The 14135-nt window shown below is 39.3% G+C and overlaps 2 protein-coding genes across 3 annotated transcripts; one reads left to right on the top strand and one right to left on the bottom strand.

The window, feature by feature from the left end:
* The first annotated feature begins 2616 nt into the window (after positions 1-2616).
* On the top strand, positions 2617-7251 carry kgd4 (alpha-ketoglutarate dehydrogenase subunit 4). Of its 2 annotated transcripts, none has more exons than XM_061729428.1 (5): positions 2617-2880; positions 3150-3279; positions 4361-4424; positions 6409-6602; positions 6745-7251. In XM_061729428.1, exons 2-5 carry the CDS (start codon positions 3226-3228, stop codon positions 6760-6762), a joined length of 330 nt encoding a protein of 109 aa, XP_061585412.1. In that variant the 5' UTR covers positions 2617-2880; positions 3150-3225; the 3' UTR covers positions 6763-7251. The 2 variants fall into 2 exon arrangements, with proteins under 2 accessions (XP_061585412.1, XP_061585411.1); XM_061729427.1 differs by having other exon boundaries at positions 2618-2880; positions 3153-3279.
* An 84-nt stretch (positions 7252-7335) lies between these two features.
* Positions 7336-13484, bottom strand: pdxp (pyridoxal (pyridoxine, vitamin B6) phosphatase). Its single transcript, XM_061729426.1, has 2 exons — positions 12692-13484; positions 7336-8413 (listed from the first exon to the last, which is right to left on the bottom strand). The coding sequence occupies exons 1-2, from the start codon at positions 13287-13289 to the stop codon at positions 8067-8069; spliced, it is 945 nt and encodes a 314-aa protein (XP_061585410.1). The 5' UTR covers positions 13290-13484; the 3' UTR covers positions 7336-8066.
* Positions 13485-14135: the final 651 nt, after the last annotated feature.

The raw sequence follows: 14135 nt of genomic DNA, 5'->3' as shown, positions 1-14135 counted from the left end.
ATTGAATGGTGAAAGACAAAAGTGGGGGATGATCTACATAGTACATTTATACAGTGCATGAGCTAATGTTTTACAAAATAGAGAACAAAGTATCAATGCAAAGAGAACTTATAGAAATTCATTAAGCCTCCTTAGGTTGGTGGAATAGATGTGGTTAATCATGCAAATGCAGAAAAAAGTAAAACAGGTTTGAATAATGGTTTATTTGTTTTTAGCCAAACCCTTGTGAACACACACAAAATGAAATCTGCACACTATAATTTCAGAACATGCAAGGCAAGGCAAGTATATCTGTGTAGCACAGTTCAACAACAAGGGGATTCAAAGTGCTTTACAGAGACATTAAAACATCACATAGTAGAGAATAAACTTTAAAAGAACATGATTTAAATTTTAAACAAAAAGAGAAAAAGAACAATAGATGAAAACAAGTTACAATCTGATCCAGTTTTGAAGTTCAATCTTAAAAGTATCAGTGAAAATTTAGAGCTTTATTCAAATGCAGTTCAGAACAGGTGATTCTTCAACCTGGATTGAAATACAGAGTTTCAGCTGATCTGAGGCTTTCTAGGAGTTTCTTCCAGACATGTGGGTCATAGAAACTGAACGCAGCTTCTCCATCTTTGGTTCTGACTCTGGGAACTGATAAAACCGTATCCCGATGACCTGAGGGGTCTGGAAGGTTAATACTGAGTCAGGGGGTCACTGATGTATTTTTGTCGTAGATTATTCAGAGCTTTATAGACCAGAATCAGAACTATATTCCTATGTCTGTTTTCAAGCAAATGTCCTTAAACACTTTGGTCAGAGCAGTCTCAGTGCTGTGGTGCCGCTAAAACCTGAGTGGAAGACATCATAGCAGTTGGTTTGTGTTAAAATGTTATTTAGCTGTTTTAATGAGCTTACTTCAAAATAGGAGATTTGAGATCTGCTGGTAGTTGTTCATTTGTTATTTTTCAGCAGAGGCTTGATTACAGTGGTTTTCAGTGGCTCTGGAAACAACACCAGGTCTGATTTCAACATCTTTGAGACTTTCTGTCAGCAGGATGTCTAAACAGCAAGAGGGGCAGTTCAGTGGACGTGTGATGTCCTCCAGGTCCTTGCTGTTAATGGGATGAACCTGAGTTATGGTGTTTGAACCGGTTTTCAGTGGACACAGTACATATCTTGAACCTGCTGTTGAAGTTTGAACTGCTTGTCTGGTGTTTTGGATTTTTTTTGTGAAGAATTTGGCAAGACGTAAAAGTCTATAAACTCCCAAATGTCGGCACAACTGTGGCTCAGATATGATACATGGATTTTACTATTTATGAATCTACCACATGTAAGAATAGGTAGGACAGATAGAGCGATAGAGACATTTTAATGCAATACACACAGGAACTTTAATATAGTTGCAGAAACAAGTAATTGTTTCCACTGTCTTTTCTCTTTTCCTTCCATTTCTGTAACTGTATGTATCAAGACCAGTACTCGAGTTGAGGGGGGATGAGGGGGGATGAGGGGGGATGAGGGGGGATGAGGGGGGATGGCATCCCCCCTGAAATAAAAACGGTCAAAATCATCCCCCCTGTAAAACTGCCATCCCCCCTTTCCATCCCTTATATTACTGCTATTTTGAGATTTAGATTTAGAGTCATCACCAGAAAAATTACTTATTTGAAAATTTTCACTTGTTTCAAGTAAATTTTCACTTGAAATACCGTAAGTAGAAAAATCTGCCAGTGGGACAAGATTTATCTTCTCATTACAAGCAAAAAAATCTTGTTCCACTGGCAGATTTTTCTACTTATTTCAAGTGAAAATCTACTTGAAACAGGTGAAAATTGTTGTTTTTTCCAGTGATGAGTCTTGTTTTAAGTGTAATAAGATTGTTATTACTAAATCACTGCAAAAACTCAAAATAAGAATATTTGTCCTATTTCTAGTTAAAATGTCTCATACATTTTAACTAGAAATAGGACAAATATTCTTATTTTGAGTTTTTGCAGTGATCCATTTTACTTATCCTGTGAAGGACAGAGTCATATTGATAAGTTCAGTAAACTGTTTTTTATTGTTGTGTTTTGATGTATTTGATGTAAGCCCAGTGGATATTTAAAGCTTACAGAAGGCTGCATTTAACTGCTGCTATGTCATTCCTGCAGTATTTCTGCAGGTGTTTTGGTCAGTGCTATTATTTGTAATATATTATATTATTTGTAATCAGCACAAATTATCTGTCCCCATATGATAAAATCCACCATCCCCCTGATTTCTTTTTATAACTCGAGTACTGATCAAGACAATCCTGAATTATAATAAAAATGTATAATTTGTATAAACTATCCTTTATAACACAACCACTCTGAGGATGAACTTACTCTACATTGATTAACTAGTGTATCTTTTTTTTAATACTTTATAGCAGTAAGGTGCGAGTATAAAGTCAGATTATACCAATATGGCCAGTGTGTGCTGTGTTCTGCAACTTGATCTATCTGTTTATTTGAAAGCGGACTCTTGAGTTATCTGGTAGTGACACATCTTCCTCGTAAAACCTCTCTGCTGCTTTTGATTGGACAACCTGTGACCACGTGACAAGGTCCTCCCTCCCCCAGGCCCCCTTATGCTTAGCATCCATTCTAGCATAGTGTCCTTGTATTGTCATATTAGAGAAAATAACCTGCCAATTTCTAAAATTATGTGTAACAAATAATTTCTTGATTATTGATATTTCGTCGTGGATTTAAATCTTTGTGTGGTCTGTATCCGTCTAAGCTTAATGACAGAAGATTAACAGAGGACAAATGTATGGCTTAAACCTGTCAGGACTATCACTGTCAACAAATCTGTGAACTACTTGGAATTACCGGTACAGAGGTAAAGACAAAACTCAAGGTAGGCTATGGCTTATATGACAGCTGCTTAAAATTATGAGTTCAGGTCGCCTTCTCAAACTACATTGATAAATACTAATAAATATACCCTTTGTGCATTCTGCATATTCCCCATCTTTGTGAATAATTTTGACACGTTTCTCACGTTTTTCAATTCACCAGTATTGTAAATAGCCGCAACACTCCTCTGTCTGCACCATAGACATATATGTCTATGGTCTGCACCACTTATTTTATTTAAAAGAATAAAGTGTACTGTTTTGATGGCAGCAGCGCCCTCTGGTGGCGAGTCTCTGCAGCTGCAGCAGCTGTTTCTCCAGACCGGAAGTGCACCCCTGAGGTCGTCATGGGGAGCAAAGTCAGCTCCAAAATGGCAGCTCCCACCGCTAAAGTAATTCAGGTAACATCGTTTATAAAATCTCAGCTGTTGCAGTTTCACTAATGTATTGTTGTTTTAACGGAAGGTTTAAGGTGAACTGTTGCTTTTGTCGCGTTTTGATCTAGTTTGAGCTGGTTTGGGCGAGGCTTTGTTGGGTGAAAAGCTCGTCGTACCCTTGTTAGTGTCCTTGTTACACTCAACACACCACTGTCCTGGCACGTCCAGCTGCACATATACACCCATTAAATAGGATTTAAAGTTAAAATCACAGATTAATTATCTCCTCGGGTAGATTAGGTTGTGAGCTAAAATCTTCATGTTTAACAAACGTCAGCTCCTGATTGATTGAAGATTATGAATAATTTTCCTTCATCATTCAATGCTCTGTTGTATCTTTGTATTCCAATTACACTCATCTTGATGCTGCTTACACGTTTGTTTTTTACAATTTTCATATTGTTGATCAGTTTATTTCTCTGTAATGGCAAACTCATCCTATAGTTTTGTTTAGTCTAGTTTACAACCAAAACTCCATTGATTTTGTGTTCATAGTTTAACATGTTAAAGATTGGTTTTACTATGTGAAACATGAAACATGCTTATTTTTTAAATTTATTTTAAATGTTATTTTACTGAGAATGATTTAAATTTAAATTTTATTAAAATTGAAAATATGAAATTAAATATGATTTATTTAAATTATGGAGAAATCATTACAGCGCTAATATGATCAGAATTTCTACATTTTTAATCCAAATTGTCTTAATCATCACTTGGAGTTTGAACAATTTAGATAAAAAGGATAAAAATGTGACTGTGTAGTGACCACTCACGAGCAGTACACTGTTTAACTGTTTAGGTTAGAATTCACAAGAATCTAGCCGTTATTAATGATGACGATGTGTTTTCTGTTGGTGTTCTGTTGGTAACGTTGAGTTAGTAACGAGAGACTGGATTAAACAACACAATTTTTTCCTTCGTCCACAAAAAGCGTTTCTCTGTTTTTTTTGTTTCCAAACTCCTAGCTGCTGTTGTCCCAATACTCAAACTTCTTTTTTTTTTCTTTTTACCCAGCCATGTTTTTTTGTTTGTTTCCTTCCAGGCTGTACGGCCTCACATGCCTCTGATCAAGTTCCCCAACAGACACGGCCTGACAAAGGCCAACGGTGAGTATTTACTGGATATTAAAGCTTTCTGTGAGGAGGCCTGGAGAGCGTGTTTTAAAAGCAGAGGTGTATACTGACAGAATACCCGAACGAGAAGGATCAGAAATGGACGGATAACCGCGGCAGGTCTGGTGCTGGTTTGGAGCCTGTTTTCACGTTGGTCAGTTCTATATTTGCTGATAATCAGAGCCTAGTCTCAGCCAGGAAAGGTGGTGCACCAGCTCTTTCATTTTGGAGCAGGGAGCTGCTTGTATCCGGACCGTAGGACAGAATAATAGTGACCAACCAGGCCGATGGAAAAAGTTGTGACCGAATTGTTTAGAAAACACAGAGCCTGTGTCACATAATACAGGAGGAAATCTTCATAAGCAGAACTTCCATATGAAGCTGAAATCCAAAGACTAGTGCAAAAGTGGCTTTCTCCGCCATTTAGCCATTTAAAGGATTAATATCAGTCAAGTCTACTGTTTGTAAAGGTCATGAAGTGCATTTAAAACTATTATTAGTATTTGTTCATTGTTATAACACCACCAGTAAAAAATGAAAAAACTGTTTAACAGATAGTCAGAATTACAAAAGATAGGACAAGAAAGATGATATGGTGCTGATTTGCAGGGACATCTGGGATCTGTGGATGGGACAAATGTACCTCCCTTAACTGTAAACCTCCACAGAAAATCAGAATACACTAAAGAGTTCAGATTATATGTAGGGATAGACGTGAACAATGATGTACTGATGAGGTTCTGCAAACGGGTCTTTAAAGGTTTAGAGTTGACCCAACTGATGTGAGTACTCTTGGTCAAGAAGGGGCACGTGTCCTTCCACTTCATTCTCACCAGGAGACTATAATCTAGTTAAAACATTGATCAAGTTAAATATTGGATGTGCCAGAATTTTCTTTAATTAAATGAATTTTGGAGCCAAGAAAGATAGATTATAAGTCAGCGCTAGCCTTCAAACCGTGAAGCTAAAGAACAAAGAGCCAAACTAGAAATCTGGGAGTGTATCTGGAATTGGACCTGAATTTCAACAGCCACATTAAGACAGTAGTGAAGTCGGCCTGTTATCACCTAAAGAACATATTAAGGATTAAAGGACTGATGTCTCAGCAGGACTTGTCCACATTTTTATCTTCAGTAGACTGGACTACTGTAGCGCTGTTCTCACAGTTCAGAACGCTGCTGCCCGAGTCCTCACTAGGACCAAGAGAGTGGACCATTTAACTCCAGTTCTTAGATCTTTACTCTGGCTTCCTGTCTGTCACAGAATAGATTTTATAATCCTGCTGCTGGTTTATAACTCTGAACGGGGTCAGGCCGATCTATATCTCTGATCTCCTGGTTCATTATAAACCAACCTCGGTTGTCAGGGTCACGCCTACTTTCTGTACCCAGCGGTAGAATCAAACACGGTGAGGCAACGTTCTGTTTTTACGCTCCTCACTTCTGGAACAAACTCCCAGAATGCATCTGGGCTCTTGAAACTCAGTTGTTTTAAGTCAAGGTTGAAAACCTTTTTATTTACTGCTGCGTTTCAGTAACCCCCCCATAAAGCATGACAACCTTTATTTCTTGCATTTATTTGTCTAATTATTTTTAACGTATGTCTTTTTGTCTTTAATTCCTGCTTTTTAAACTATTTGACTTTTTAATGCGTTTTTAAAAAGCTTTTCATGTAAAGCACTTTGAATTGTGTTGTACATGAAATGTGCTGTACATATTATGTAAATGCAGCCTTGAACAACATACACTTTTTTTGCAGCTGCTTATCTGGCACAACACCACAGTGGGAGGCTCAGACTCTTTATATACACAATGTTCATATGACCCTTCTTTTGATATTGGGGAGTCTTTTTTTTCCACATTTCCTTTTAGGCATTAATGAGGCAGTTTTTAAGCAGTATAAACTTCTTTTTTTTTTTTTACCCAGTCAAGATTTCATATTTTTGTTACTTTTACCGTTTTCCTCTTTCCTCTTCCAGCCCAAGAAGCACTGAAAAGCATAGGAATTAACCTTCCACAACACAATGCTCCCAGCTCCGGCCCTCCTGTATCCAGACCTCACATACCGTTGACTCCGGTCCCAGGGAGCCCGGACACGCTGGCCTCCATTCAGCTGCTGCCTGCACGCTACCGCAGGAGAGCAATGACAGCGGATGAGATGGAGTACATCCAGGTGAGAAAAACCACCACACACAATACAAAATATATTTTTTGTCATTTTTTGTCTTGCACAGTATTAATGTGAATCTTTGAAAAGTTTGGACACGCCAGGTGTGTGTAAACTGATGTGTATTCTGTCTCTCTCTCTGCCACAGCGCGGTGGACCGGAGTGACGTGAAACTACCTGATGACTGCAACCAAAGTCCTTATCTGTTGGAGATCAGTCCGTCTTTATTCTTCTCCTCAGCACAAAATTCATGCCACGAGACATGTAGAATAAACTATTAAATGAATCCGTTGAAATGTACATATGTTTATTTTTAGATGATTGTGATGTATTTTAAGTTCACACTGGTGAAACATCATTGTAATTTACAGAAGTCATAATATCCTCTCAGTTTCACCTTGTTCACCATCTTGGCAGTAAAAATGTTTCTTGCATCTTTGATTTTGATAAACTCTGGTTTTAAACCTATAATCGGCTTAATTAACCGACTTTCCAGTTAAATATTTCCATCTTGTTTTGTTTTGGCTTCATTTCAAATGCCACCACGAGACTAAACAAACGAAGAAAAGAGATGGATTAAGAAGTTACGTCGGCTCTCAAGTGTTGCTTGTGTGACCCACTGGATTTACATGATTAAAAGAATACTGCTTTTTGATTTTTGTGTTCTTAACATGCTTGATGTCGGCACACAAACGACCAGTAAATAATGAAATTAGAAACAACAGGCCGTGATTGTTGGATAAATGAAGAATATCTGGTTCACTTTGAGGTGTTTATTGTTACCATTGCTGGCATGCTCCATATGGTAAACATCCACAACATTGACATTTCACAGCAACGCCTCAAGACTGGCCACCGTTAATGTTTCTCTAACTAGGAGCTTCAGTAAGCAGTTTATTACTCGGATGGATGTCGGCACAAGTATACAGACAAGACGGGAAGGCAGAAAGTGAATAAACTCCTCACCAATCTGGCTGGGAGGTTGTTGACTTGGTCTCGTATCAGAGCTGAGAAAATCTGCTCGCATGACTTTTTTTTTTTTATCTAGAAGTGACACCCAGGCAGAAATTTTAGAGAATAATTCTACATTTCACACATCTGCCTTGTGGCAAAAAAGAAAAGCTTCAAAACACATGAATTCAGAAAAATTCATGGCTTTACAAAAATACCTTTTGGATGCTTAAATACTCAATATCAAACACAAGTTATGAACAAAGTGCAGTATAATCAAACACAGCAATAGGGAGCCGTCAAGTCACAAATGATCACGACACGGGAAGAAACACGAACGAATGCACACATTACTCCGGATTATTCTGGCTGGGCATATTGGTCCAATATGTGTCTTGGTTATTTGCGTAAACATTGATTTGTTTTTGAGAAATCTATTAACTTTCAATTGGAATATCTTGTGCAAATGTAAAATGTAGCAGAAACAAACTACAGCCACACTGGCAGCCAAATAACTTGTCAGTTGCTCTGTTCCTCCAGTTCCTCCAAAGCCGGTAGGAAATCAGCGATGGTGTCCACCACGTAGTCAGGCACAAAGCTGTGGTTGGTGGTCAGGTCACTATTCCTGTACTCCTGGGCCTCCTCCATCTGAGACACGCCGGTCAGGGTGAGCATGGTGTCCACACCGCAATTGGACCCAAACAGCATATCTGTCTCCAGGCGGTCCCCGACCATCAGGCACTGGGCAGGATCCACCCCGCTGAACTGGCTGGAGATGCACTCGAACATGAAGCGGCTGGGCTTGCCGATCACGGTGGCCTTGCGACCCGATGCCACTTCCAGGGCAGCGATAAGGGAGCCGGAACCTGCCAGGGAGACAACACGGAGGCAAGGCTGAGTTACAGTAAACCCCATAAGGGCAGGTATTGCAACTACAGTTTATCGCCATCTTATACTTTTATACAGTAGAACTTTCTTTGAAACATGAAAACCTAATTGGAAGTTGTTCAGTGTTGAATTCAAACTTTTTAACTAGTGATGCACCGAATGTTCGGTAACCAAAATTGTTCGGCCGAAAATAGCAAAAAAAAACACTTTCAGTGTTCGGTGGAATAAGTGGGGAAAAAAAACGAACAATTAATAACGGCATGTTTAGATGACGCAAAATAAGTGGATAAAATAAATAAAAAGAAAATTAATCCCTTTCCCATATTTATACTTGTATGGGAAAGAGAGTGATTTTCTTTTTCTTTATTTTGTTTTATCCACTTCTTTTTACAATGCACTTTAATGCATTAAATGCGTTTTTTTTGTTTTAAGGCCTATGTTACAATTTTTCAGCAGTCAGTTATAGGCCTAATTTAAGCTCAAAGATGGACAAAAAAATTATTTTGCCAATTTATTTATTTTAAATTATTGTGCTTTGTTGGTATAATGTCTGCTGGAATATTTAAAAAATGCTGGGAAATGTTCAGTTGTTCATTCATCAATAAATATTTCTACCTTGTAATTTTGTAAAATATTTTTTTTCTTTGAAAAGCATGCCTAAAGCACATTTATTTGATATATACAAATCGCCAAAAAATGTGCAAAATAAATGGAAAAACTGCGAAGAACCATGTTTGGTATGTTATCCGGTATTCGCCCAAGTGTTTATTATTATTTTCGGTTTCTGACACAAATTTTAATTTCAGTGCATCACTATTTTTAACATCCTTACCCTTCAGGGCCTAGAGTCCCTGCATTATTATCACCTAATTTGTACCATATTTACTGACATTTTGTGTATTTTGTAAAGAAAAATGGGTTCAAATTCCACTAACATGATGCACAGTGAGTTCTACATTAAAATTGTGAGTGAATAAATGCAAGCTGAAAAACACACCGACAGCAAGTGGAATCTCTGTGTTGTGATCAGAGACTTCTGGGGCCGTAAATATCAAAAGAAGCTTCCACCTGTAGTCTGCTGTGTGAGGATGGAAGGATGTGTAAACAATGCGTAGAGAAAGAAGAATGAACAGCAAAAAGGGCCATATACATATCCCTGGTGACCTCCCTCAGTGTCTAGTTGACAAAACAGATGTGGAGCGCAGCATGAATGCTCCAATTCAGTCACTTTGAAAGCTGGAACTCTTTTGTTAGTGTTTTATTTTTGTTTGGACAGCAGCAGGGACGCCCAACCTCCCCTCACGGTGTAGTGTAGACTATACCATGAAAATTCCCAGCAGCATACAGAAAATACTCTAATGCAGGGGTCTTCAACCCTGGTCCTCGAGCCCCCCCGTCCTGCATGTTTTAGATACTCCCCTGCTTCAGCACACCGTGATACAAGTACCTGTGTCATCAACAGAGTTGTGCCGACCTTGATGAGGACCATTAATTAGAATCAGGTGTGTTGGTGCAGGGAAACATCTAAAACATGCAGGACAGGGTGGGGGGTCTCCAGGACCAGGGTTGGAGACCCCTGCTCTAAGGTAAACGCTATATCATTGGATTGGAGGGAAATGGCTTTATAAAAAAGGTCACAGGTTCAAATTTCTACTTGAAATGACTGTTTTGCACTTTAAAATAAGATAATCCTGATCATTTAAGAAGGATCAATAAAAATCCGGGGGCCCCCTCATTGCTCTGATGGGGGTAGTAGTCTAGTGGTTACAGAGGTGGGCTTGGGTCTTCATTTGATATTTACGGCCCCACAAGTCTCTGATCACAACACAGAGATTCCACCTGCTGTCAGGTGTTTTTCAGCTTGCAATTATTCAAACACTTACCATTTTAATTTGGAAATCACTGTGTAGACCCAGGTTTGAGCCCCAAAAACATGGCTACCAAAAATATACCACCTTGGGCCCCATAGCAAGGCCCTTAACCCTGATTGCTCCTCAGGCGCCAGAATAAAGGCAGTCCACTGCTACTAGTCTAAACTAGTGATGGGTTAAAAAAAGACACATTTCTGGTCTGGATGATTCTGCATATTTTCAATATTTTCAGTTAAAATCTATTCTTACAAAATTTTAATTTGAAAGGAATCAAGATGGGATCTAATACTGTCCTTAATAGTAAACTAAGAGCTGCTTCCACAGGACGAGGAACAGTTTCAGTTATTTATAAATTACTAAGTTCATCTCTGCCTGACAGCACCACTTCTACCAAGTCACAATGGGAACGGGACATTGGTTCATCTCTCACTGCAGACCAGTGGAATCTAATGTTAAAGCAGTCAACATCCATTTTCAGTTGTGTGAGATATAAAATTATACAATTTAAAAATATACATAGAGCTTATACCACGCCACATAAGTTAAGAAAAATGGACCCAAATGTTTCTGAACTGTGCTGGCATGGCTGTGGTGAGCTTGGTACATTTATGCATTTACTATGGTTCTGCCCAGGGGTCCAACAATTCTGGTCTGAAGTAATTGACATTTTAAAAGCTATTTTGAATATTCATATTCATCAATGTCCTGTTGTATGTTTATTAGGGAGTGCAATGGAAAATATACATGTAAAAATTATACAACGTATCATTGCCCTAGCTTTTCTGTTTGTGAAGAGGACAATACTTATGAATTGGAAGATTTGCAAGCCAAACTGCTATAATAAATACAATTGGCTGAAGGACTTTTTGGATTTATTGCCAATGGAAAAGGCAACCTCAATCCTTAAAGATAATGAAAATGGCCAATTTGCCCCATGGACTGTGATTAGAGAACACCTGAGAATAATAAAACAATAACATGACCTGTTGTGTTGGTCACAAGCTTTTTATTTTTATTGTACTTATTTTTCTTTTAGAGCTGGACCTGAACTGACACTAGAGGCTCCATCATCTCTAAAGTTTATCTGTACCAACACTTCCCCCCACCCCCTTGTATTTTTTTTTTATTATTTTGTCATTGTAATGTTTTTCTTTTTGCTATGTGAAATATGGTGTTAACCTCTTTTTTGTCTTCATTTTGAAAAATAAAAATTATAAATAATAAAAAAGGACACATTTCAGTGTGTTTCCATGTATATTGACGAATAGTGATTATTATTATTATTATTATTATTAAAAGTGAGGCCTTATCTCTATGTAGTTCTGTGGGTCTACAGGACTGTCTCAGAAAATTAGAATATTGTGATAAAGTTCTTTATTTTCTGTAATGCAATTAAAAAAACAAAAAAGTCATACATTCTGGATTCATTACAAATCAACTGAAATATTGCAAGCCTTTTATTATTTTAATATTGCTGATTATGGTTTACAGTTTAAGATTCCCCGAATATTCTAATTTTTTGAGATAGGATATTTGAGTTTTCTTAAGCTGTAAGCCATGATCAGCAATATTAAAATAATAAAAGGCGGGCTGGTGATCGATTCAAATGTCAAGAATCGATTCGATTCCGATTCTTAATATTCAGAATCGATTATCATGATTCGATTCGATATTGATTTGGCTTAGTGTTATTTAAAATGTTTTTTGAGCTGTTGCCTGAATTATATGACTGTAAAATAACTAGTGAAATAATAATTTCACAATAATTATTGTGAAATAACTAAGAAATAAATAACTCAAACAGTCTTTTCAATATCCATTTAAAGCAAAAAAGAAAGAAATTGCAACAGTTCATGCAGTAAACAAATCATTTTAGCTCATCTAATTTATTCTGTCACCACGCACACATATTGCCATGAAGCACCTGGCATTTATCAAAAGTGTCATGAAAAACTGTGTGTCCGACTACTGGGATTAAAGTTCACCGGGCGAAAATGATGAAGGGAAATTTTTTTTTTTTTTTTAAATCGATCTTTAGACATAAGAATCGATTTTTAGGAATTAATATGAGAATCGATTTAGAATCGGAAAATCGATTTTTTTTTTCAACACAGGCCTAGTTGCAATATTTCAGTTGACTTGTAATGAATCCAGAATGTATGACATTTTTGCATTACAGAAAATAAAGGACTTTATCACAATATTCTAATTTTCTGAGACAGTCCTAGGCTGTACATGTGTGGATTTAAAGGCTTATTTATGGTTCCGCGTTAAGGCTGATTTATGGTACCGCGTTACACCAACGCAGAGAATACGGCGGAGGGTACCGCGGCGACGCACACCGTACGCCGTAGGCTCTGCGTCGATGTAACTTATCTCTCCTACCTGGCAGGATCCGTCCCCCGGACAGCGGGTGCCAGGGGTCGTTGTCGGTGGCCAGGAACAGGCAGCCCGGGTCCCTCAGGTAGCAGGAGGCTTTGGCCAGCTTGAGGAAAGTCATTTTATCATCGTGGCCCACCAACACCGCCCTGACGTCCGTGTGCAGGTTGCAGGTGTAGATGGAGGCTCCCTCCTCGTCCTCCTCCTGCGGGCAGCAGACCCCCAGCTCCGTCAGCTCCCTCCGCAGCCCCTCGCAGCCGATCACGAACACCCGGCCCCGCACCTGCACCACGTCCCGCAGGTACAGGGCCGAGCAGTAGGACGAGCTGAAGATCTGCTCCAGAGCCACGTCGGCGAAGCCCAGGCGGCGGAACTTGGTCAGGTAGTTGTCCCGGGGCCGGGTGGAGTTGTTGGTGACGAACACCACCCTCTTCCCGCGCCGCAGCAGCGCGCTCACCACGCGGGCGGCCCCCGCCACCTCCGCCTCGCCGTGCCAGATCACCCCGTCACAGTCGAACAGGAACAGCTCCTTCGCCTCCAGCAGGCTGCGGAGCTGCGGACCCAGGATCTTCTGGCAGCCCTTCAAGCCGAAGGCGCCAGCCATCCCGGCGGTTTCCTCGGTGTCAGTCCGTCTGTTTCAGCTAGTGGTGAAGCCCCATGTCAGGGGTTGGCGCATAATGGGGTTGCAGAAAAACGGGCCTGGCGATATAACAACAAACCATGGGAGAGGAATCACATTGCAGAGACCTTGGCGCGGTTACATCGGTTACATGCACGGAGAACAGCATAAACATTGACGTCCAGCCACGCCCCCTGTGTGAGGGCTGACCAATCACATTTCAGCTCTGTAACCAATCACGGCTTACGTCTCGCGAGACTTCCGGACTGAAGGTAAAATAGCGCCCTCAATGGTGACAAAGCAATTTAAAGGCTTCTTTCTTTCTTTCTTTCTTTCTTTCTTTCTTTCTTTCTTTCTTTCTTTCACCTTTAATTAACCAGATAAAAAAGACCCATTGAGGTCAAGACCTCTTTTCCAAGGGTGACCTGGCCAAGGAAGGCAGCAGCACCCGTCCACACACAAATAACAGCAATCACGTAAATAACATTAAAATGAGAGTGCAAACTGTTTAGCAAATAAAGTGCAATAGTGGTGACTTCAATAATATGTAAAAAACAACAACTTCAGAAATAATTAAAAATTTAAGAACACAGGCACAGCTTTCTTTCTTTCTTTCGACACAGAGACAGTTTCTCCCCCCACGCTGTTGCTTTGATGAACTCTCATCACTCATAGAGTCTCAGAGTAATCAATCAATAACTGTGCAATAGTAATAACTACAATCATATGCTGTAACAACGCACCTTTCAATAATCATGTCACTTTTATTTATATAGCACATTTAAAAACGACCGAGGTCGACCAAAGTGCTGTACAGATTCTGATTAACCC

The sequence above is a fragment of the Cololabis saira genome, chromosome 9 (genome assembly GCF_033807715.1).
Source record: "Cololabis saira isolate AMF1-May2022 chromosome 9, fColSai1.1, whole genome shotgun sequence".
In the NCBI taxonomy this organism is placed as follows: Eukaryota; Metazoa; Chordata; class Actinopteri; order Beloniformes; family Belonidae; genus Cololabis; species Cololabis saira.
The sequence above is the reverse complement of the archived record's forward strand: the minus strand, read 5'-3'. Positions and strand labels throughout refer to the sequence as shown.